The sequence below is a fragment of the Pleurodeles waltl genome, chromosome 11 (genome assembly GCF_031143425.1).
Source record: "Pleurodeles waltl isolate 20211129_DDA chromosome 11, aPleWal1.hap1.20221129, whole genome shotgun sequence".
Classification (NCBI taxonomy): Eukaryota; Metazoa; Chordata; class Amphibia; order Caudata; family Salamandridae; genus Pleurodeles; species Pleurodeles waltl.
In genome coordinates this window covers 27,363,763-27,390,226 of record NC_090450.1, presented here as the reverse complement: position 1 = coordinate 27,390,226, position 26,464 = coordinate 27,363,763, and the positions used below count along the sequence as shown (strand labels likewise).

At 43.6% G+C, this 26,464-nt stretch overlaps 1 protein-coding gene across 1 annotated transcript in view; it reads right to left on the bottom strand.

Annotated features, from left to right (window-relative positions):
• Positions 1-21,380, bottom strand: part of PRSS56 (serine protease 56) — a 53,186-nt gene extending 31,806 nt beyond the window's left edge. The window contains exons 1-7 of the mRNA XM_069212881.1: positions 21,225-21,380; positions 17,898-18,098; positions 16,230-16,283; positions 11,470-11,656; positions 8,276-8,384; positions 5,077-5,236; positions 2,948-3,090 (exon numbers count right to left, since the gene is read on the bottom strand). Coding sequence (XP_069068982.1) covers positions 2,948-3,090; positions 5,077-5,236; positions 8,276-8,384; positions 11,470-11,656; positions 16,230-16,283; positions 17,898-18,098; positions 21,225-21,291 — 921 coding nt within the window. The 5' untranslated portion in view covers positions 21,292-21,380. The remainder of the gene's footprint in view (positions 1-2,947; positions 3,091-5,076; positions 5,237-8,275; positions 8,385-11,469; positions 11,657-16,229; positions 16,284-17,897; positions 18,099-21,224) is intronic.
• Between the last annotated feature and the right edge of the window lie 5,084 nt (positions 21,381-26,464).

Genomic DNA, 26,464 nt, shown 5'->3' with positions numbered 1-26,464 from the left:
ACAAACATGGCACTTTTGCCACACCATCCTTGCACTCAGATGAGTGAGAGAATTACTGAACTCATGTAGTGCACTGTAACAACTGCCACCAATTGCTGGTGAATCTAGACTTTATGTGACAATAAGGCCACCATACCCTGGAAACCCTGAACTCATGGGGGCAGCCAGCACTGGGGAGTTGTGGTGGACCAAAGAGGCGAGTGTTGTAGCAAGATGTGGGAACAAGGGCAATAGTTCGAAAGACTCAGGTAAATGTAGTGCACTTTTACCTCATTTGAATTGACACTGAGGGGCACATTTATGAGCGGTTTGCATCATGCTTGTGCCACGCAACGCTGTGCATGCTTGACAGAAACCTCAAGTCATATTTATTTTTGAAGCCACACAAAGCCACTTGGCGTGGCTTTCAGTGGCTCCAAAAATATGGAGAAAGGCAGCGCAGCACAAATTGCTGCATTGCCTTACCCTGCCCTGGAAAGGCATTGCATTGGCATTGCGGGGGTGTTCCCACACAACTACCATGGATTTTGTTGCATTCCCATGATTAAAAGAACTTGTAAACCTGGGAATGCGTCAAACCTCATATCTTCCCAGTGGTGGTGTAAGGATGAGACATATCTCTATTTCTCCTCAGTGCTTCCCAGCATTGCTTTTGTGCAGGAAGGTGAGCCTTCCTGCACAAAAACAATCCTGAATGCAACGCAAGCACCCTTGCGCTGGTGCAAGGGTGGCTGCATTGGCACTAGGCGGCCAAAAGGGTGCCAGCCCAGGGGGGAAAGTCAGGAATGTGCTGCATACCGTAAATATGGCACATTCTTGCACTTCCTTGTGCCGCGGTGCAGCCCAGCAAGGAGACTTTCTGCACTGACACAATCTCATAAATATGGCCCTAAGTGCACTTGTGTAGATACACTTCCTACATAACAGGATGATTCTCTCAACTCTTAAACTGATGTTTCATCAAACTGCATAAAAGTAGTGACAGAGAGTGCATAGGTTTACCACAGGCCAAACCCAAGGACTAATCATGATGCAATGGTGCAGTGCAAAGGGCCTCACAGTACACCTAGAAGTGACGGGGTCATTGTGAGGGAGGAAGGTCCCTCACATAACAAGAGCTCTGGTGCGCTACACTGGCTCAACATTGATTCATCCATGGTGCTATAGAGTGAATACTGCATGCTGAACCAACTCTTAGCACTTCCAAAAATTTGAGACCCGAGAGAACTATGGGCCAGTTTGGAGTTTGGAGGATGATGTGACTGATATCCCGTCCGCCGTATTATGATTCCATTATATCGTATGGACATAGTAAAATGGCAGACAAGATATCCGTCACGTTTGTGATGGAGTAACCTCTCCGCCAAACTCTAAATCACGGCCTAGGTCTCTGAATCTTAAGGCGTTTGCTCGGGTCACACGGTTTGTTAAACTGGAGATGCTGAAATGCAAACTAGGCCTGTAAACTCTGGGCCTGATTACAGCTTTGGAGGAGGGTGTCAATCCGTCTCAAATGTGACGGATACACCACCCGCCGTATTATATCCTATGGAACTTGTAATACTGTGGGTAGGATATCCGTCACATTTGGGACGGATTAACACCCTCCTCCAAAGATGTAATCAGGCCCTATGTCTCCATTCAAGTAAACTTAAGTAAACTTCACAAAAAAATCCTCTGTGTACACCCAAGGTCTCTTTGATTTTATAAATTAGTTGGAAAGCTTTTGGAAATTCAAACAAAACCAGGCAGTCGGGGCACGGGGAGGGCAACTGGGGAACTTAGCCCTGTGGTCCATGCTTATAAGTGTAGCCACCTGTCCTTATCTTTCATGGTGAGTCTGATCTCTGTTTATGAGGTGAAAGGTAGGATGGGGCCATGAAAAACATGTTGAACCAGCCCCACAAAACCCTATGAAAAGTCTACACGAAATAATACTCAGAAACTAAGGAAGCACACGATTGATATCTGAATGCTTCAAAACACAGGGCAGTGCCTGAATGACAACGTTTTTAGCAGAAAATAAAGGTCTAACATGGAGTTATCATATGTTGGTCTTGCCTTACTCCAAGGCCGGGGTTTAATACATCCACACCCTTCTTGACAATGGTTGGGCTCTAGTAGCTTTAGCAGTGCAGTTCGTGAATAGCAATGATCTTACTCTTCGAAAGATGCAAGTTTGTACTAGCATGTTCCTCCTTAAACCCCTCCCTAAATTTCCCTAAGCCCCTCCCATTAACTAGTAAGTAGCCTTTTTTATACTCTCCATCCCATGTTTACTACTGAAACATATACCTATATGTTCAGAGATCCCATAGTTTTTTCAATAGCATTTTGTAATAAGGAGTAATACAGTATTACTACTTTACATACTACAAAATGCGGTTTGTGATAGGATCCCATGTCTTCCTAAGAGACCCTGTGGAATGGCATCTATGGCGCGGGCTGTGAATACTATAAAAAGCCTTTGATTTCTCACCCAGAGGACTGGAGCTAGTAATTTCAATATGGGAAGAAGTCTTAAATGAAGTCCAAATTTCACTTTAGAGAAGTGTGTGTATATGCGTGCTGTGGTGACAACCAGGCTGCTCTTCATTACAGACACTGTCTCCGGCATGAACTTTGTAGTCACAAATCTTTGAGGTCAGGTGTGATAGTGTAAATAATTCAATGAAACCAAAAATAAACTACACAACTCAGATTGATTTAGGCAAGCACACAAAAGCCTGTGTGTGTGTGTATATGGATGTGTGTGTCTCTGTTTGTATCCGCATTTGTGTATATATGTATGTGTCTGTACATGCAGGAGTACCCATGTGTGCTTATCAACATGAGTCTTGGCTTTTCACTTGTTTGAAGGACGGCTGCACTGGCTTCCATGAACATGAGGACAACCCCACAATAAGTCTTTGGAGGGTCTGAGAATTACCATATGTTACCTACATACCTGGCAGGAGTCGATGCCACCTGACAGGTACCCAGCGCAGAACATGGTGCTGGTGAGCAGATCTTTACCCAATGCATTGCGGCAGGAATCCTGGCTCAGTACTGGCACCCGGGCCTCCATCACTACCTCTGCTGAGGGTCCATCTGTCAAGGGAAAAGATAGCAGAAATAACATGAAAAGGTCACTTTAAAATACCAGAGGTTTGTGCTAACGTTACAAGTATAATACAAAGTAGCAAAGTGTTTGAACAGTAGAGGAGAACCACATTTCATTATGGGCTTTCAGTTACAGGGAAAGAGGTGCGACAGACTTGATCACTGTTGTACTAGCAAATTTCCTGTGGAGACAGAATGGGTAAAACCTTTTTAGACATCAGGCCCTCGCATATGTGTGGTTATAGTCCAAAAGTGAATTCATATAATATTAATACTGCTAGTAATAATTGTGGATTAAGCATGAAATGTCCTTATTTGTCATCCTTTGGCTATTGTTAGATGTCTTTATTGATTAATATATATATTACAAATTGCTATTTATTTTTTATCATCATGGTCTGTTTATTTTGGTCACTAGATTCATAAAACAGTAACGAAACACTACAGTACATCTTGTCCTTATGTTAGTTAAAATAACATAGTAAAAGGAATAGCAAAAAGAAAAAGCACATTATAAAATATAAAAGCTAAAACTATAATGTGCATGTGTGCAGTGCAGCTCAAGAGCTGGGAAACATCACACTTGATTCTAAAAATACTGGTACAAGAAAACAGATGTACACAGACCACAGACAACAAACAAACTCCACACAACTCCTCTCTTGACAAGGGATAGGACAGCTAAAAACACTTGGATATTTGGGATATAGCTGTTAATAAGAATGATAAGTTTGTCAAAGTAAGCAAGTGCAAGATTCAATAGCACAACACATTGTTCAATCAGAAATATCTCTTACGGGTGAGCCACGCTGCTAGGAGAAATTTAAAAACAGCAATAACAATCACTTCACTTGTGTCAGAGCATAGCACTCTTGATGCAGTAACATATTGTCTGAAGCCCCAATGCTTACAGACCGGTTTCACCCATTTCCCCTGCGGGCGCTTGTAAGCTTTAAAAATACAAAACGATGCAGGGTTTTGGTTTTAAGTTTGCATACTGAGCACCTGCTATTGCTAGAGCTCTTCTCCCCCCACTTAAAAACTAAATTGTGTAAAGGTAAGCTATCAAACCTACATTTAAGATAAAGCTGTTTGGTCAGGCGATCAGAGATCAAGTCAAGGAATGATTCGTATACAAGAGTTACTTTGAGATTTGAAAAAGTGTCGGTCAGTCTACCCGAGTTAGCTTTCGGGAATTCAACCTCCCACAGATATAACTTAAACTGCTCTTTAATAGAGGTTTGTGAGATTAGGCATGCTTCATCGGAGGATTCCCATAATGATGGCACACCAGTTTTAGAAAACATAGGACTTGATTTAGAACTTGACGGAGAGGTTACTCCATCACAATTGTGGCGGATATTCCATCCGCCAAAATATAAATCCCATTGTATCACATGGTATTTGAATTTCGGAAGACGGGATATCCATCACCGTTGTGAAGGCCCATAGTTTTGATGTATGCTAACCAGGTAATTTTCACTTGGTCATTAGAGTTTTTGAGCTATCTATTTCTATCTATATGCACAATTCATAAACCTTTACAGTCTTTCCAAAATATGCTTAAATATGTCAGAGATTTCTTAGCAGAAGATGTAAATGCAAGTGTGCATGTTCCAAGTTTATTTATATAATACTAACATTATTTTCTTCAGCATGTTGATACTTGAATTCCATGTTTACTCAGGAATCTTCAATCGTTTTAAGTTATCTGTGCTCCCCATGTGCTGACTTCCTTCATAAGTGTAAGTAAAAGTGTCTACTGTTATGTTTCAGACCCCAAGTGGCATACTCTTGAGCAGTAACTGGCATTTTACAGATTCTTGGGGAGAAGGGATGTCTTATACAAAAGAAATGTGATATGCACTACTGCAAATACCACTACTTGAACTTGTTCCTCTTCTTTTTCACCAGAGTGTGGTCACTGGCCTACTGGTATGATTCGACCCATAATGTCTACTCCTTAATGCTTACCTTGGTAGACGGAGCCCCAGCCCGCAATGAAGCAAGGTGTGCCGGCAGGTGGGTCCTGGAGGAAATCCGGCAGGCAGACAGGGCTGGCCTTTCCCACGCCCACTGTGGAGGTGGTAAGCTCCACAAGAGCCAGGTCATTATTGAAAGTCTTCGGGTTGAACTGTGGAGAGGGCAAAACAGCAGCACATTAAATGAGTGATTGTGTATCTCACTTGGAAGTAGTGATGTGTTTTATTACAGATTGTAAGATGCAAGTCTTTCTTTGGCACAGAGGTGCTACAAACTGTTAAGTTAGAGTTGTGGTCCTAAGCATAAAACTAAGTGTGACAATAAATATTTAGTAAAGGGACAAAATGTGGATTTTCCAACTTTTTTCCATCTTACTCAAGTTCCTTAAACATAAAAGGGCAGTGCGTATAAATGTTTCCTCTATTTTATTCAAAACGAAAGGAGCCGTTGTTAGTGTTTGGATCATACCAGTTTACTGAAAGAGGTAACCACAATTCTAATGACTTAGGGCCATTTGTGCAAAACTTTTTTGTGGTCGCAAATGGCCCGATTTGCAGAATCGGGTGGTTTGCGACGTTAAAAAGCCTTTTGAAATGTAGAAAATCCTATTTTGTGATTCTGTAACTTATTACCAAATCGCAAAAAGGGTTTGTGATTCAGTATTAGGAAGGGACGTCCTTTCCTAATAGCGTCTCACAGTGGTATCTGTGAATGTTTTGTGACTGAAATGCAGTCACAAAACTTTCACATTTTACTTACGCCTTGAAGTAGGTGGTAACTCATTCGCAAATGGGAATGGTTCCCCAAAGGACTCCTTTGTGAATGTGGGTGAAACATGTTTTAAGAGCAGGCAGTGGCCCCACAGACCACTGCATACTCTTAAAAAATGAGAAAAAAAAACTTTTCACGTTTTTTTCAAAATGCACCCTAATTTCCTTTAAGGAAAATGGGGTGCATTAAAAAAAGCAATCACAGACATCGTGGTCTGCTGAACCCAGCCGGTACCCATCTGTGATATTTTGCCTGTCCAAATGGCCATATATCACAGGGGTGCCAGAAATGTTTTATGTCCTGTTTGTAAAGAGGATGAGACTTCTTTACAAATGGGACACAAAACATTTCCGGCAGTGCCTCTAGACCATTTATTACAAAATAGCTGGGTCGAGAGGGTCCTACACCTAAACGGAATATACAGTTTGCGTGCCAATGGGGGGAGTGATTTCATTAATAGTTGATTCAAACCAAGGCAGTGATTTAATATCAAGAAAGTCCCTGACCAGAGGTGATCGGAAGTGATTATTTGTGAATTTGCGAATTCCCAATAGATTTCTTCAAGCCTGCTCTTTGACAATGTGCAACGCTCTTCAGGCGATGCCCAACAGCATAGATCATATGGTGTTCAGTCAGTGAGTATTGAACATACAACTTGTGGACAACAAAATCCTCAGCCCCACTGAATAAGATCTAAGCTCTGCTGTGGTCCACAGTCGATGACAATAAATTAGCATTGAACACTCAGTTGTATTAGAAATACGCTTGTGGGCAGGTCGAGGCAGAGGGGTACCATTGAGATACTAACTGGTAGTCCTAGCAGAGATCTAAGGAACATGTTCTCAACTAAAGTGAGTAGATGGTTGTTCGTAGAGCTTCAGAGTTCGCAGCCATAAGGAGCTGCACCTAAAGCCTTCATATTATATATTTCGAGGGCTGGTGCCATGCTCCTAGCACAGGTTTTCCTATGGATTTTAGCTATGGAGACTGAGTGCTGTGTCAATGCTGTGTGCGACTTCTGCAGCTGCAGTCCCCAGTTTAAATTTTGCATAACTCTCACACCAAGTAATCAAAGTGATGTACCTGGTCAATTGCATTACTCCACACTTTCATTTTCCTCAGGGTACCTCTCTGCCTGGTTGGGCCAAAAACCAAATAGTTAGTTTTGGTACTATATAGTTCCAGAGCCCTCTCTGAACAAAAAATGATCAAATGATCTAAGAGCTGTTGGGGACCCTGGGGGGATATGGACAACAGCAGAATATCATCCACAAAGGGTAGTGGAACCCTCCTGCTACCCACCTTGGATGAGTCACAACCATCCTTATCCAAAAACTCCACCACCCCGTTTATATAACGGGAAAAGAGGGTGGGGCAAGAACGCAGGTATTAGTTATTTTTAATACATATTGAATCAATAAGTAACTGTTGTTGTGCTCTTCTCTTAGACAAATAGCACCACCTTGTGGCAGACTTCCAAAAGTATAGGTGTTAACAATTAAGTGCTGGTGCCGAGCACTGGAAACCACCGGTTCAAATTAAGCACTGCTAAATATAGTTATTAAGTGTTGTGATGAGAGTATATATAAGAGATGTGTGCACACACATCAACAGCCCCCGCTAGAGACAGAGAGCAGTGTGAGTTGGGGTCCTGGTTGAATGCTACATTCTATGATGTCACAGGGGAATGGCTCTCTGCAAACATCTTCCCATTCGAGTCCTTTTGAATTAGGGTGACCTGTGTAGACATCAGCCGGGTGCCTTGATCCCTGAAAATTTGGGGATAATGTATAGAAGGAATGAGCACCCTCTAAGCATTTTTTTCACTAGATCCACTGGGCCAATAAAACTTCTTATGGGCTACATATTCTATTTTCAACTCCAAAATGGAGATCAAAACAGCAAGCCGGGCAAGGACTCGCCCAAATGTGGTCAGAATGGTGTGAGTGGTCCCTAAAAACAGCACAGTTGGGGATAGGATGTGGATAATGCATAGTGGTTTCCTCATTTTGGAAGTGGACCCCCAACACAACAGTACCTTTGTGTGGGTTCTGGACACACAAAGATGTCAGTATTAAAGAGGTGATGACAAGTTTAAGGAGGGTTTTGGGCAAAGAGCAGGGTATGGTCTACTAAGGATGCTGCCTGTCAGCAGGGCTAGGTCCAAGAGGCATATTATCAGCAGGTGGGTCTGGGTCCAAAGCAACTGCAGCCAGGAGAGCTTGCAATGAGAGCTAAACCCAAAAGCAGCCTGGACACCTGTCACTTTGAAGTTTGATTGGGAATGGTGCTTTGCCCAAGTTGCGTATGAGTGATTTTAGAAAAAACGTGAGCTAAGCAGAGTTTCAGTCATTCAATCAGGCTAATTTGATTCCCCACATCTTCCTGGCAATAAACATAAGCACTGGATCTTACCCACCTTTGGATGGATGACAATTCGGTTCACACCAAGAACCGTCTCCCCCTCGTCTGATTTGCTGAGGTCATAATCTCCAACTACCACGGTCCAGTACAGCTCATTACTGTTCCTGCCCAGGAAACAAAAAGTCAATATTTGCATAAAAACATGCTGTCAATTGATACTTGATGGGCATATTACGCATTCTATGTTTATAACAGAAGGATAAGTAAAGGTTACTGCATAGTCACTACATTCTCAACCATTCTACTCCTACCTTCTGCATTGAATTGACTTGTGTGATCTTGGGAAAATCACTACATTGCTCTCTCTTAGGTGATTCATCACAAAGTTTTAGAGGCAACTTATAGTCCAGTTTCAAAAGAACAGGACAAGGAGTCACAACACTGGAATTCAAAGGATGTTACTACACGTCCAGCATCTACCAACATAAAAAAAGATGAAACGAGGGACAAGTGTCTGGTAATTTGTATTCCTTCAGTATACTGCATCATAAGAGGTACAAAAATGCAGACTCCTTCCAAAATGTCACCTCTAGCCCTCAGAATCCCGACAGCGATTGTGAAGAAAACGGGTTGGCGAATTAAAAGGTGAAAATGCTGAGGGAGATGGAAGGGGTAGTTACTCCCCAGAGTGTTATGTCATTGAATTTCTACCCAAAGTGGCCTGGCTGTGTCCACCCACTGGACATTTCCTTCTGTAAATATCTTTTGCTGCTTGAATTGCTTGTGAGATCTCACACAATTCCTGGTTCATCACTTTTAGGATGCATTGTTCCTGCTATTAACATATGTTTTACCCCACATCCTGAGAGAAGCAAGATGGTTGGAATACAATTGCTGTTTGGTTTATGCCGAGATCTGTCCGAGGTGTTAAGCTCATTGGTAAAGTCTATAAACTTTGATCTTCATTAAAGCAGGCAAAGTCTCCCGATTACCTGACTTTGCCAAGGTAAAACTAAACTTTAATTCAGTGCAACCAGATATCCCATCTGAGAAGTGATAAATATGAGACTGCAATAGCCATTCCATGAAAAAAAAATCTCGTGCCAAGGCTCCAGAGGAGACACTTCCGCCCCTTGCACTCACTAATTGCTACACAAAAAAAAACAAAGAGTAAAAGAACTATAGATTGACGAGGTTGGTGGTGATATCTTGGAATGTTTTTACTCCCCCTACCAGACAACAGCAGTTCACAAACTTCAAAGAGGGGATTGATATCCGCTCTGTAGGGTGGGTTTCAGCATGACTTTCGATATTGGCTCTTTGCTGGGGATCATGTGATGGGAGCTGATGTAGCATGACACTTGGTGACACCATTTGAGTTAGAAGGTCTACTGCAATTAAATGGCACCTACGTTTTTCCCACTGAGACTCAGAGCTGCCAGGAGTCCTGAGTGGCTCTGGGAAAATACGGCTGTGTTTGCACACAATCTACTCCTCACCCTGAATGGCAGACCCGCCCTAAGAGGTGGGACTTCCGGTATTGCAGACCACTGCTGCACATTGGATGAGTCTACATGCCGTGAGCACCAACAGGTCTGGTTTGGTGGCTAGTGCCTACGAGTGGGAACATTCTTAACCCTAGGACCTTTCTTAAATAACCAACTCCTCCTAAATATTACCAAACCATGTCCTGTAAGGAACAACATAAAACGTTATGGGGCATATTTACAAGAAAGTGGTGCATCGGTCCCGATGTGCCACTTTTCTTGCATCTCCCTTGCCCCACCTAACAACACCATGGTGGCGCTGTATTTACAATACAGCGCACCATGGCGGTCGTTAGGACAATAGCGTCAACATTTTTTACGCTATTGTGGTGCTTTCCTGCACAATCGTAAAAAAATTTGACACTAGTGCAGCAAAGCATAGGGGGGCCCATTGATTAAAATGGGTGCGTCATTTTAACACCTGTTCTGAGCAGGCACTAAAATTTATGGAAAAAATGATGCAGTGAAATGTTGTAAATTTGGCTGTGCCATTTTTTTGTGCCTCCCTGCTTCGGAACGTCTCCCTTGCATACATTATGCCTGACGCAAGCATAATGTGATGCAAGAGGTTGCAAAGTGGCACAATGAAATACGGCGCGGGGGAAAAGCCACCTCAGGGTCAAAAAAATTACGCTATGGCGATGCAAGGTGGCACTAGGTACTTGTAAATATGCCCCTAAATGTGTCAGCAAACTCATGTTATCTTTAGTCAGACGTCGCCATGCAGTCCCCATTATCTCCCCTAAGGGGTAGCACAGGACAATAAACCTAATATACTGTGCAAAGTATGCCAATCAGCGATATTGCCGAAACAATTACTTACAGGGCTGTTTTGTTTTGTATTTATATATTGCACTCTTTAAACTAAACCGCCTCTTGATTTTATCGTCTACAAACAAAAGAAAGACTACAGGTGTAATTTGACGGCGGATGGAACTGACATGAACAAATTCTTAATTTGATCAGCACGTCATTAAGAGGTTTATAGCGTTGTTGTTTTCCAAAATAAGCCCGGAATCATAAATCTTGCATATCCATGTGTGGAAATGTGTAGAATTAATACAACCAAAAATGATGACATTTTTGCCTGGCGGCCATATTCTGGTGCAGACACATGGGCCCATATTTATACTTTTTTTGCGCCGCTTTTTTGACGCAAAGACAGCGCAAACTTACAAAATACAATTGTATGTTGCAAGTTTGCGCCGCTTTTGCGTAAAAAAATGACGCAAATGTGGTGCAAAAAAAGTATAAATATTGGGCCATGGTGCCTGGTGGCCATATAATGAGTGTGACACATAGTGCCAAGGGCCACTATCAATATTTTAAATATGTTTATCTGTCTCTCGCCACATGAAACAAGAACTGTTACATCTGATTTAAAAACTTGAACAGCTAGGCTGCACTACAGGTTGCAGAATTTATTTTGTGGTCTAGATTTCTCTTGGCAGAACACCATCTGGTTGCATCCTTGTGCCCTGCACTGCTTTTGTACAGTTCACTCCGATGCCCCACACCATGCTCCCATGATGTCTGTCGGTCCAGCTTTAGTTAGTGATAATTTAGTGAAAATAACCCCTGTTACCTACGACCCAAGAGTCCATTCAGTATTTGGTGTGCTTTACATTAATGGTCCATATCATTGTGATGCGTAGAGATGCACCTGGTCAATAAGGTTCAAAATGGACGCCATTGACCTCACCCCGTAAAGCAGTGCGCAGCCGTCAGCACCCAGGTCTGGCCCACCAGCACGCCGCCGCACATCAGTTCACCATTGAGGCGGATGGACACCAGCCAGGGCCACGCCCCAGCGCCTGCTGCTACACCGCCCACAATCCGGCCCTTCACACCTGTGGCATTGGCAGGAGCGAGCCGTCGTCCACAGCTCCCTGGGAGAGGAGAGAAAGAAAGACTGTTTGAATGAGTTATGTGGCTTGACAGGCATTGTTAATGTTTCTCTTTGTCCCCAGCAATCTTTTGATCATTTTCTGCTTTTGGTATTGTACTGAGTTGTATTGCAGCATATATATATCGCTTACTACTCATATGTAGATAGAGGATGTGCACAACAGGCAAAACTGCCGACCTTGGAGATGGGGAGCCAGCCTAAACTGAATGTGTCCTTGTGTAATGTAACTGGTGCTCATGTAAAGCGCTCCAATATCTTCAGGTTGTGTTTGCTCTATATAGAACTGCAAAAACAAATGGGTTTCTGAAGCATTTGCCTACCAGAGTAGCATGCTACACTGTGTAGGGTGTGTGGTAGAAGGATGTTGCATTTGTTTTAATCCTATGTGGGAAATGTTTCCATGTTGTGCATGATGGCCCCTGAGGTGCAGTTATCATGTGGGACACACAGCATACCAGTGTGTTAGATGATGATGTGTAAGAGACACACAGACACAGTTTTATGGTTTTCAGCTTGCGTGTAGCTTTAGATGACCTTTGATAATTTCTGAGTATTCTGACACATCAAATACAGAAACGGTGCAAACACTGCGTGTCTGCCCACCGCAACTACAAGCCTGTGCATTTTCACATCCACTTTCTCTGTTCACCCTCACTTTCACACATAATGAGTTTGTCCAACCTCTCTCCTACTCAGTATAAATATGTTCTCATTTCCACCCACATCAAGCCTCTCTGTTATCACTTATGTCCACTCCTTGGCTGTCCGCCGACCTGTCTTGTCCTGTTTTACCACCCCTTTCAATGGTCAGTCTCATTATCTCAATTCAACCATAACTGCATCCATGTTATATAACTTCTAAGACACTTTGTATGTTGTTTAAGCACTTTACCTACTTATCCAACCTCCCTTTAACCTAAACTTACCTTAGCCAATCACACTTTAGCATACTCTCCTCCTTTAGACGTCATCACTTTGGCCTAGTTTAACTCCGTTAATTCTCCTGTGTTCAACCTTCCATATGTGCCACAATCAATATATGTCAACCTCACTCACCCACTCTTCCCTTGACCAGTCCCACAACATTAGCGTAGATTACTTACCAGTATTCTTCACTACTCCTGAGACGGGTCTTCCTCTTTACAGTTCTTACAAAATGAGATTGTGCGTCCCTCCAGAGACAGGTAACCTTGTTACTAGTTGTAGTATTATTTTTATGTTTACCAATGTAAACACGCCCCTTCACCCAACAGTACCTGCCCCAGAACCTGATACTGCCTGGAATGCCAATCTCTGGGTAATGTGTGGAAGGCAGGAGGGAGGGATGTTGAACTGCGCTAAGGAAGACCTGGATCAGGAGAAGTTAGGATTACTGGTACATAATCTAAGCATTATCTCCTAATTCTTTCTTCTTCGTCACGGTCCTTGCAAAGTGACGCTGTACAAAGCTTATCTTTGTTATAAAACAATATCGATTTAAATTGTGTATTTTATGGAGAAATATATATTTTTTAACTTTAAATAATAAAACACTATCCATATCTGATTGCACGTAATAGACAAGTTAACATGTTTTCTAAAAGAGTGTCAATTTTTCGTGTGCCCACGTCTAATCCATTATGCTTTTAAATGTATGTGGTGAAATCCAGCTCTACAAATTTCTGTTAAATTTAGTCCTTCAAACTGAGACCAAGAGGCCCTCCCTTTACGTCCCTGTAAATTTCATATGTGTTTTTGGTGGCTGCATCATATACATCAATTATATAAAAGTTCATTGATCTACATATAGTTTCTAATGATTATTTATCACTTGACCACTCACTCCGAATGTTATTAAAAAAGATCAAAATAATCGAAAACTTTTTGTGCTCTTTAAAAAATAAGTAAGATTGGACGTACACCTGAGTGTGTAAGATTTCCGCTTTCTTTAATGGAATGATTCTAAAAGAATAGAGGAAGCATAATTTACTGTTCCAAATTAAATTTGTAGTTTACCTAGAAAGTCAGGACCTTGTCTTAATGCTAACTCATCAGGTAATATTTTGCTGTAAGGCTGCCTATTACCAGGGCACCTATTTATTCTAGGCAATGAGTCCGGGTGATTGCTAATTTAGAAAAAGCAAGAATAGCCATCAGAAAAGAAAAATGGACCAATTTCAGTGGTTCAAATAGGGTAATTTGAAGATTCTTTCAACACTAAAGATAGGTCACAAGATGGACAAAAGGCATGAAGTGCTGGGGCTTTCCAACCCAAACCTGTGTAATATTCTACTCACTAGTTCTTCCAAGCTTGAAAGGGGTTTGGAGCATTGCCGGACTGCTTTAATAGCTGTTCTTGGGCTCCTAATGTGGAGGTGAACAGTTCTTTAATGAACCCTAATTTAAAGAAGTCTATTGTTTTAAATGGTCACAAGATATTGGTTCAAGACCTACAATGTTTTGCCAATTTAAAAAGCTTTTTCCAATTTCAAGTATAAGATTACCTAGTAGTGGTACATCTACTTTCCTGGATGTATGTCGCTAACATATTTTAGAGAGCCATTTGCTCCAAGGTTAACCTCTCAATCGCTAACTTGCTAACTCTAGAGGGTTCAGAGTTTGATAAGACAGATGTGGATGGAGAAAGAGCTTGGAGATAGTTAGACCTTTACTGGAGACCAAGTTGCTGGAATTTGCAGCAGTGGCCTTTTTGGCCAGAAAGGTTTCGGGGCTAGAATTTGCACTTTCGTTCACTGTATCTTCCTGAGCACCCTTGGGATGAGGGGAAACAGAGGGAATGCATATAGGAGGCCTTCGGTCACTTATTGGAGAGGGTATCCACCAACCAAATCTTCACACATTGAGTTCTGTAACAGAAGGTTGTTTGCTGTGCAATGATTTTTGATGCAAAGAGGTCTAGCCATGGTTTCCCTAGAGTTCTTGTCAGGGCTTTGAAGATATTGGGATGTAGACAGTATTCTACTTAGTAGGGAATCTCTCTGCTCAGATGATCTGCGATTGGATTCTCTCTATTGCTGTAAGGTAAGATGCTGATAGAGATTACACGTGTTTCTCTCCTACTTGTCCACAGCATGAGAGAGTCTGTCTACAGACCAGGACTGTGTTCGCCCCTGGATTTATGTATGTTTTGCCCCATGATTATTCATTTTGACTAGAATATTTTTCTGATCCATATTCAAATCCCCATGGTTCAGCCAACAAGCCAAATGGGAACTCTGTGAACTGTAAAGATTTTCCCCAGTGCAAATCGAACGTGTTTCTGAGATGAATGGCTGATTGGTGTGTAAAAATATGCATCTAGAGTCTGCAGGATACCATTTTGTATTTCTTCATTTCCAAGTACAAATTGACTCCTTTTAGAATTTTAATAGGTCTGGTTTCTATGAGGGGTACATCCCTGTTTCCTTTCTATTTACATTTAGAGGATTTATAGCATCTTCTTGCGAAAAGCTTTTAAATACTGACAACAGAGGATGTGTTCTGTTTTGGCATCTTGGAAGAGGAGTTTGTCTGAAAATGCACCTGGAGAAGGCTGTGCAAAATCAAATAAATAGCCTTTCTCCACAACTTAAGGTACCCAACGAACCATAATGTGGTTGGTCAAATCGTCAAATCGGCAAAACGTAATTGGCTTCCCAAACTAGTATCAGAGCATGGACAGATTTAGGATTTTGTAGAGAAACGTTAGCTTCGGTGAGTCAAGTAAAGTTCCTTGCTACCTGAGCTCTTTTTATTGAGTCCTCTAGTTTTAAACTTGTGTCAGACAGCAGGCAGTCTTCAGTGGCCAAAGAGAAGGGCATGATTGCCATCTCTTCCCTCCCCTCAACCAGGGGAGTAGCTTCAAGGGGCGTGTTTGGGGTGTTACACCCCCATAATAAATCTATTAGTAAATAGATGGGTACAGGTGTTTTCAGTCGGTGTGGTAAGGAGGTGGAATTTGTCACCTGGGAGTTTTACATACACGCTAGGAGAAACACCCATGCGCGCGCGCGCACACACACACACACACACACACACACAGACACACACTCTCACTCTTTGTCTCTAGTCTGTGTTTTGAACGCAATAAAAATGCTGGTTATTTTGCAAAGTATTGTGTTTTAAGTACCCTTACAATCTGCACCCTGCTTCCTTTCCGCCGTCTCTTAAACTCTCCATCCACACTTCTTCTTTTGTAATGTATTTTAACATGATGTAACAACATGGTTGTTGGAAAACTTGAAGCTCACACCCCCCTAATCTTACTGACCAAGCTGAGCCTGTGTTCCCCTTCTGTGCACTCCCATCTCCTCTGCTCTCCTCTCCTCCCATCCCCTACCCTCCCCATGCTCTGGACCACTCCCTCATCCTACTCACAACCCATTATTATGACAGTTTTCTTATCACCCCTTTCCTTCCCTCTTGAGATCTCTTATTTGTAGTCTGTACTATCTCTATTGCCAACATCAGCACCATGGCCTAGATCACAGCAGACCCTTTCCTCAGGCAGGTTCAGGGCCCTCTCCATGGCTCCCCCCAGACTCCCCATGCAAAGATGGATGGTGCGGGCTCACCTGCTGGGTCATCCTCCGGGGATGTGCTCAGGTAGTCCATGTCTTGCTCCAGCTCTGTGAGGGAGACGAGGAAAAGAAGACAGTGAGAGGCTCACACAGCACACTGGCCATCAGTACCCCCAGGGACAAGCTGCTGATATTGTTCCTAATTTTCCACATGCACCATCTGTGCTACATCACACACCAATTGTTCTATGGGAAAGCTGGTGCACTTTTTACTATGCCGGTGTTCTCTAATAGAAAATGTGTTCTTTAATTCTATGAGTATTGACACTGACTGGACAAATCAATTTATTGTGTGTTATTTAAGTGTGAACTGATTTTTAGTTTCAACCCCACTCTACCCTTCAAGCGAAAGGCTAGGCCAATCAACCGCACTCCTGCTCAAAGTCAGAGCATAAACAGGAGGTCCTTGGCATTCAGAGAGCTCACAGTAGCATCTGGTTCCTCTGGTGCCAGAGACAATGGGAAATTCTTATAGCAGGGTTTGCACAGATGCAGCTGAGTTCTCTAAGCTCTAGGAATGACAGATCCAATGACACTATTCTCTACAGAGGAGGGAGTATAACAAAGTGGTCAGTTAGGTGCACCCAAAGCCTGACTGGAAAACAACCCCAGATATGTCAGGTAGGAAAGCTACATGGAGCCTGGCTGGATATGTGATGTAGTCTAGTGCATGAGGTCTCTTCACATCTGTACTGAGCATGATTGAGTGTCTGATTCGGTACGTGATGTGGCCTAGCGCATGAGTTCTGTTCAGAGCTACACTGAGTTCATTGGGTACGTGATGTGGCGTAGCGCATGAGATCTGTTCAGAGCTACACTGAGTTCATTGGGTACGTGATGTGGCCTAGCGCATGAGTTCTGTTCATAGGTACGCTGAGCTTGATTGGGTATAGGATGTGGTCTAGCACAAGAGATCTGTTCATATCTACACTTCATTGATTAGGTATAAGATGTGGCCTAGCGCAAGAGATCTTTCCATCGCTGCCTTGAATCTGATTGGGTATAGGATGTTGTCTAGTGCATGAGATCTTTGCATTGAGCCTGGTTGGGTGCACAATGTAGTCTAGGGCATGAGAACTATTAGTACTTCACACATGACAGCTATTCCTTGATTATAGATATGGGACTACATGTCACAGAGATCTGTTGGATGAAAAAACATAAGTAACTCAACCTAAGCCTTGAAACAGAAAGGCGGTTGGCAGCTATGTGTAAATTGGTTGCTAACAAAGAGTGTTGGAAGGAAATGCTTGGAGTCACCTTAACCACTGCTTATTGCTCTGGACAGCATTCTATTCCATTGTTTTTAGCTCTTTGCTCTATTTTAGTAGATCAGCCAGATACAAATCAGCTTGGCCCTACCCAAAATAGAATAGTCAGGGTGGACGGCTAGATAGCACTCCTTCTGAACTGGAACACAAACAAACACAGATGTACTTCAGACTTGTTGGTGAGGTGAAGCTTGAACCCTTACAATAGAGTGGATCTGAGCTCATCGTCTTTGTCTATCCATGCCACCTACAGCGGTCCGAAAACATCCCAAGGGTCGGCTGAGTCTACGTGGACCCACATGAGCACCGTTCGTGTAGCCAAGTGGGATTTCAGCACTGCATGCACACATTCACCAAACCAAACAACCCAAGGTGGAGTGAAAGCACCTACTACACTCCTGCAGCCTGAGGTGGCATCGGCCGGCCATCAGTTGGAGGCAGTTTTCTGCAGCAGCGCTCCCTTCGGGGCAGAACCGCTGGTAGGAGGAGCAAGCCTTGCTTAAGGCCCAGTTCCTTCTAGACTGTTCTGATATTCTTTGGGTTTCCAGGATCACTGCACAGCTGGGCTCTGATGTTTGGGTTGGATCCAGAGCTGGTAATTGGAGAGGTTGAACTTAAGTTAGCTTTGGGAGCATGTATTATTTGTAAAACACTCATGCTATCCTACACTGAGGTCATGACAACAAGGATATTTTGCTTACTGTGTGGGTGCGCTGGGCCATTTCTCTTCTGCAGAATACATTTCATATCTACCACTGAACTAGATGACTATACCTTAGTGGAAGCTCAGTCTCTGTTCAGAGGCTTTAGATATGAACATCATTAGCATTAAATCCTGAATTTTCTTACTCACCTAATTGATCTGAAGCAAACCATTGCTAAAAAGGGCAAGATACGTACCTGCATTCCTGTCTACATCTTTGATCTTACACTTCTTCAACATCCCTTGCTGATGCACAGCTAACAGTGCGCCGCCCTGTGTCTAGTGTGCATTTCTACACTTTGGGCCTGATTACGACGGGATATCTGTCACATTTGGGACGGAGTAATCCCCTCCACCAAGGTCGTAATCAGGCGCTGAATGTGCCTCACCTAGCACCTCTGTGGAAGCGTCAGTATAGTGAACAGTGGAACAATCACATACTCTGAGAACAGCAGCCAGGAGCACAAACTGAATCACAGTGCTTCTCGAGGTGTAAATAGTGCAACACAATACAAGCAGGTGCTATCGCCTGCGCAAAATATGAGCAGGCGTAATATGTGCTCAGCTCATATGTTGAGCATGTGCCATAATGGTGCAAAATACAATGTTCTGCTACTGTAGCATAAGCACATAGGTCTAAATGATCCAGTCAATTTCCAGCTTTATCCTGACTTCAATCAACATGTGCACTTTGCTTTCAAAGAAAATCTTAGGCCAAGCAAAGAACCCCTCTGACTCAACTTTCCTTGGTTCACAGAATTCGTAGTCGAACTGACATAAAGGCCTTCTTAGGCCCTAACATCTCATTAGCTCATCTTGGTTGAATTATTCAATTTCCCAGATTCTGAGGATACATTTTGGTCCAGACCCTTCTGAAGGATGTGTCCCCAGATCCACACAGTGGTGTTCAACAGACACACTGACTCGCACATTTTGCACACTCAAGCGCAGTCCTAGTGCACTCAATTGGCCCTCATGCCCACTAGCAGCAGCATTAGTTGGCACCTGTTTCTCTCTTCTCTCACTGATGTTGTCAAGGAACAGCAGAAGAACACCGGGCATGCACGTGTAAGATAAACCTATATTGTGGTGAGCTCCACATCCTACTCCTTGCCTACACCCCCGTGAGTACCGTACCACAATATCTGTCTGCACTGCGGAGTGCATGCCCTCTACTCCTTTTCTACTCTGGGTGTAGATCCTCTTCCTAATCCTGCCTCTCATGTGGGAAATGCCTCAATGTACTCCTCTCTAGGACTATAGAACACTGGCAGAATCAAGCAATACCCATCACTTTCTGGGGCTCGGTTCCTATTGGTAGGATGTAACAAGGCCAAGGAGTCCCATCATGCTGCAGACCCACGGGTGTGATAAGAACCTGCAGTGGTCTGTCCACCGATGGCGCTCACCAGCTACTAGTGAGAAGACGCTTCTTTCGCAGCCACTGTCAATAAGACTGTTCAATGACTGCTCAACCCAGAAAGGTTTGGTCCATAGGGTGACAATGTGGCTCGTACACCTCCACGTGTCTCTCAGTTAATCAGAGGTGCCTACTCCACTCATGCATGAGGTACTCTTGGCATGATATCTTGAGGTAGGGACAGCATGGGCTGGTTCAGACCTCTTAAACTCCAGGCGTTAACCGGCCTAACCCACTCTCCTCAACAGGCAGTGTCAATCAGTCTGCAGTGCTCTCAATCAGATGGCTGCCATTCTGCATACTGTCACTCACACTCAGTCACTCCTGGAGCAGTGACTGGTAAACTACAGTAACCAAATCCACTTATAGTTGGAAAACAGGCCAGCACACAGGGCTCACTCCATCACAGGTCTAAACCACATGTTCCCCTGGACATAAGGAAACCTTTGGTGCATTAATGGAGCTTATCTGGACATTGTACTGTCGATCTCCAACTCCTTGACAGGCCTGCTAACCAACAACCAATCAACTCACTGCTCTGAGACTAAGGAAACTGATCTGGTGCTCGAGGGAACTATCTTCACCTCTTGAAACTACATAATATCATTCCTCTACTCCCATACAACACAACCATAAGGTGGAATAGATAAGAGACCTGGTTATGGCATACTTAGATAATTCACACATGGCTCTCAAAAAAATACATCAGGAGATTACAGAGACGTCATAACTAGGTGGACAGAATTTTATTTTATTTGCATAAGTGGGACCATATGAAACTATGTCTGGGCCCACCCTTTTGGGTCATGGTGGTGGATGGCCAGGACATCTGGATATATGCAAAAACGAGACCCATACTATGCACTGAAAAATAATTTGTGCTCACCTACCAAGCTTTTGCCTGTATGAAGCATGAACTCAGGAGTTGAGGGCACCAGGTTGTGAAATGGTTGAATCCTTAATGAACAGACAGAATCAAACTACCTATAATTCATGAAAAACCCTTAAACCAAACTATTTTCACTCTCTCACAAATGCATTCTACCCAACCTCATGCTTACAAACCTTGGTCTAACACAAGAGCTCTGAAGTCACCATAGGACAATCTGAAAAACCATAAAGCTCCTTAAAAATAAATACACACTACATCTCAGTGTATTTCAGAAGTTCGACCCATGTTTCTGGCATCCCTCTTCTCCGTTGATTGGTCTGGCCGTGACACATGGTCCCTGCAAGCTCAGTATGGGTTGTGGAGTTCTTTCATTGCTTCCCCTCCTATCCACACACATCTGGTGCTGGACACAGCATGGACTCTACCAGACATTTGACACTGGAGTAAGGAGAAGGCCTTATGCTAGCACAGTAGCATAGGGTACAATGCAATTGGTCAAATTGCTTGGGCGTCATTCAGTACCACTAGACAACTAGGTGAAGGGATTGTACAAAATCAGTACCCAGCGTGAAAGTTGACCAAAACCATTTAGGACAAATAGCATGAAAATATCACCACCACAAAATACCTTTCTTAGCTGCCATCTACATGCCACAGCTGCCCGGGGCAAGGACCTTTAAGGAGTATCATTAGATGAACTTACCCTCACACTCCTCAGCCTGGTTACCGCAGTCTTGGAAGAGGCAGGAGACACAGCCTCTGCAATCCATAAGCAAGCGGTTGCGTTGAGACAACGCCTCCCGTAACGCCTCAAGGGCACGCTTCAGAGCCACCTCCAGCACCACAGTCCCTCTGCTGGACATTGCTGTAAACAACAAGAAACACAGGTCAGGGGTCACCGTGGAATGCTCTCTATGTCTATACAGTACCATGCCATTCACCTGATGTATCGAGTTGTTAGTGAACGAGGGGGCAGGTTGTAGGAAGACGCGGACCTGGCTATGGAGGATAAGGAAAGGGTTGTAGTGTGAGGTACCCTGAATGATAGCGCAAAGAAGTGCTAGCCTTGTATAAAAATTGTGACTAACAGGCTTCCCCACCCCCACCAGTTCTAGCTTTTCAGGAAAATTCGCAATGTCCTGTAGACCATAATGCCTATGGTTCCAAGCTGGGCCCAGCGGTGAACAATCTATCAATGGTGAGGCCATTTAAGTATCTATGGAAGTGAAGGTCCCTCTCAGACCAAAGTATGAATGTCTTTACTATCCAGCTGTTGGTAGGAGTCCCATTTATCTTGTTTGTTTTGCAGTTCATGGCAACCCTACTAAGTCACTGGCCATCCCTACCACCCTACAAGTAGGGTGTGTGAAATTTGTGCAATTTGCACTTGTGTAATTACACAATATTTTGTGTGAAATAATGCATAACTATGCAAAATTGCATTTGGTGCTATATTTTAGTGCAAATGCATTGTTGTGTCGATTTTAACCATAAGGATGCCTTTTGTGCTACGAAAACAGTACAAAGAACACAAGCGCTGCAAACAGCAGCCACTCATATTCTGGCCATGCATGTTGTTCCTGTGCACTCACTCTAAATTTTTGTTTAGAATGGCACAGAACTATGCTACGTGGCTTAAGCGAATTGTGCATAAAGAATAAGGCAAAATGACATGAGACTGAGCCAGAATAATGGAAAATTCAACGACCTACTAACAACTTCCATAATCTTCCATTTTGCATCAAAGTTCTTATAGTGCATACAACCGTAGGGCACGTAAGGGCAAACATGACACCCAAACCCTACTGAATGCAGATGGATAACACCTACATTGTGATAGGTTGTTTCACAGGTCTAAGAAATCATCTGTTTTGAATTGGTAATTTTCCTAAAAACCTGCAACAGATGCCGGTTACTCCCAAGAAGCATGGAAAACTGCTGACATCAAAGCATCCATCATGGGCACTAACATTAAAATATGTTATAATGATAATTAAAATATTATATGCTCTCAATGTTTACTCACAGAACTGTTTCTTTTTAACTTATTTAAAGTATGTATGAATTGAAAAAACAACTTTTTACCTATTGAGAGAGCTTTCGTCTCATTGAAACATTAACGCTTTGTGCCATGTATAGCTAATATGGTTAGATGCTTGCTGTTGCAGATTCTACACAGTTCGGCTGTTAACCAGTCTCTCTCGTGCCTCGTCCAGCCACTAAGACACCTGGGGGCAGATTTATGGAAAGTGGCGCTGCACCGAGTGGAGCGCCACGTTCCTTGCGCCCCTTAGCGCCACGTTCCCTGTGCCCCTTAGCGCCACACTACCACCATCAAGTGTGTCCATCGTATTTAAAATACGGCGCACCATGGCGCAGGGTAGGGGGCAACAGCATAATTTTTCATGACACTATTGATGTACTCTGCAAGAGTAGCACCAAAATATTGGAGCTACGCCTGCAGAATATATAGGGGCCCGTTATAAATAATGGCAGCCCCCTTTTAATGTCTACTCCGAGCAGGCGTTAAAAGTTCCGTAAAAAAACGCAAGGAAATCTGTTAGATGTTTTTACGGGCCCCTTCACTTCCATTTCCACAGATATTGGCAGTGTTTGCCTCCTATCTCCATCCTGGAACAGATGAAAAATTAGTAGGAGTAAATCTCCAAAGTTTTCCAGGGTGACAACACGCCAAAGAGAAGCTTCTGAATACCTGCAAATTGAAGTAACCAAAAGTGCATCAAAGGTAACCTTAGCGAACGGGTGCCATTAATTATTTATTTATATATTTATTTATTTAGTGTCTGTTTAAATCGAGAGCCCCAATTTTCCTAATGTGGGATGGAGGCCCTCCTTCTGTTGTCCTGAGCTCCCATACAAACCCTACAATGCCTTGTCGCGGTGTGCAGCTCCGAGGCCAGGGTTGCTGTTTTTAGACATAAGAAACCCTAATTTGTCCATTTGAAGGTAAAAGCCGTGTCAGTCTTCCCACTTTTTACGCACACTTCACAAACTACAAATTACTAAGAGCAGTTAAGATGGGCACGAGGTAGCAGGGTGGATGACTTGCCTAGAGCTGTGCCCAGGGCGTGTCTTAGCCTCACTTTTTAGGGGTATGCACTCAAGGTTTACAACAGGTAGCAATGTTGTCAGGCTTCTCATGTCATGTCTGTCAGACCTGCAACTGGTCCTTTTTTTATCCAACAGTCCTTTCCAATCTAGGACTTGGTGTTTCATCTTTTCTAGTATAGTAATGTGTGGACTTAGCATGAAATATGTTGTTGTAAAAAAATACAGGACTGACCTGAGTGGTCATGAGGTAGGTCACTTAGTCGGTATCAAAGGACGGTAACTTCCAAAATGAGACCTGCAGCTTTGATATGATGAGACCTGACAAACTTGTGAGTCTCGTGCTAATTAGGCAGTGATAAAATGAATAAGGTGGGCGTGCGAAAATGCTAAACGGAAATAAAGTAAGTAGTAGCTTAGCAGAGACGTTTTAAGGCCTGGGCAGAATGGGCTCTAACCCAGGGCACCAGTCTTTAAGGGGGTCCCCCATTAAGCCAGCTCTGTTCTGCTGCGAGCCTTGCCCAGATGTCCTTGAATAATTCTTTAATAAATTGTTTAAAATTCCATTTTTCTTGAATTTATTTTTGATGTGAGTGATGTGTGAGACTCTATTACAGACATTTTGCAGAGAAATGTTGTGTTTATGTTTCATACAGCATCCATAAAAAAAGTTTTTTAGTTCAAAACAGAACCTCACATATGAGGAATGGGAGGGTGTCACAGAGATTATTTGCAGCAATATTAGTGAGCTGCCACTGTGTTACTATATTAAAAAAAAAACATCATTATCCCTAAAAATTATATGATAACACATTTAGAATTTGGACGACTGTGTCTGTGCGCTGTCAGTGACCTGGCCAAAGAGGGGCATGCAGGAGCTGAAATTGGATCATAAATTCAAAGCTGCTTGAACAGGGGGCCCCAAAATCAGTTTGGCCTAGGTCCCCCAAAATCTTTAAGATGTCCTTGTGGCTAAGGCCTGCTGAAGTACAGCACAGGATGGAGACACTAACCTCTTAGAGTGCCGGCTGGCATGTAGTACAGGTCCTTGCCGAGGGGGGCGCTGTTACTTCTGCCTGCGGCCAGCAGGAGGCAGAGGACACTCCAGCCCCAGGGGCCCATCGTCTCCTCCTGGCCCGGAAGTCGTCACCGGAAGCAGTGTGCGGTGCAGCTGCCCTTCTATCCTCTCCCTTCTTTTGCACAATCACTCTTTGAGGGTATTTTCTCTCCGTTTGTGATGTCACTTCCCCGCGCTTCTCTGTTCTGCCTGCTTTTATTTCACTTAAATGGCTGCTGTATACTATGCTTGCCTCAGTGCAGGGAATATGCTAATATATGTTGTAAGATGCGACAACTGTTGGTCCAGGGGACAAAACGTAGGTGAAGACAGATCTCCTGGGTTTCAAATGTCACTTTAACCACTAAATCAAACCTTCCATCTTGCTTATTGTTGTGTTACTTCTTCTTGTACTTTTTGACTTTCTGTAAATCTGTTTTTGTTCCCAAACTTTTTTTTATTGTTCTCCCACTTAACTCAGACCTCGCTCTTGTCGTCCTCCCAGTCACTCAGTTAATTTTCTGGTCCTCTCACTCCGCAAAAAAAGGGCCTACTGTCCTTTCATCCTCCTTGTCTCGTCTATCCCCCAGTCCTCAGTCTCCCTGGTCTCTTGCTCCCTCAGTTCTGAGCCATTTTATCCTTTCAGTCTCTCAGTTCTCTCTGTTCTGTTCACTCTGTCAGTTCTGAGTCTTTTTCTTCTCTCGCTCCCTCAGTCGTCTCTCTTGTCCTTTCACTCCCTCAGTTCTGAATCTTGCCTCTTGCTCCCTCAGTTCGGAGTCCTATTGTCCTCTCGCACCCTCAGTTCTGAGTTTTCTTGTACCCTTACTCCCTCAGTTCTGAGACCTCAGTTCTGAGTTTACTTGTCCTGTCGCACCCTCAGTTCTGAGTTTTCTTGTCCTCTCACTCCTTCAGTTCTGAGTTTTCTCCTCCTCTTGCTCCCTCAGTTCTGAGTCCTTTTGTCCTCTCGCTCCCTCTGTTCTGAGTCCTCTTGTGCCCTCGCTCCCTCAGTTCTGAGTCCTCAGCTCTGAGTTTCCTTGTCCTCTCGCTGCCTCAGTTCTGAGTTTTCTTCTCCTCTTGCTCCCTCAGTTCTGAGTCCTCTTGTCATCTTGCTCCCTCAGTTCTGAGTCCTCTTGTCCTCTCGCTCCCTCAGTTCTGAGTCCTCAGTTATGAGTCCTCTTGTCCTCTTGCTCCCTCAGTTCTGAGTCCTCTTGTACCCACGCTCCCTCAGTTCTGAGTCCTCAGTTCTTAGTCAACTTGTCCTCTTGCTCCGTCAGTTCTGAGTCCTCTTGTACCCACGCTCCCTCAGTTCTGAGTCCTCAGTTCTTAGTCAACTTGTCCTCTTGCTCCGTCAGTTCTGAGTCCTCATGTACCCTTGCTCCCTCAGTTCTGAGTCCTCAGTTCTGAGTCCACTTGTCCTCTTGCTCGCTCAGTTCTAAGTTTTCTTGTACCCTTACTCCCTCAGTTCTGAGTCCTCAGTTCTGAGCTTCCTTGTCCTCTCGCTGCCTCACTTCTGAGTCCTCAGTTCTGAGTTTTCTTGTTGTCTCGCTCTCTCAGTTCTGAGTCCTCATGTACTCTTGCTCCCTCAGTTCTGAGTCCTCTTGTCCTCTTGCTTCCTCAGTTCTGAGTCCTCGTGTACCCTTGCTCCCTCAGTTCTGAGTCCTCTTGTCCTCTTGCTCCCACAGTTCTGAGTCCTCTTGTCCTCTCACTCCCTCAGTTCTGAGTCCTCTTGTTCTCTCGCTCCCTCAGTTCTGAGTCCAGATGTACTCTTGCTCCCTAAGTTCTGAATTTTCTTCTCCTCTTGCTCCCTCAGTTCTGAG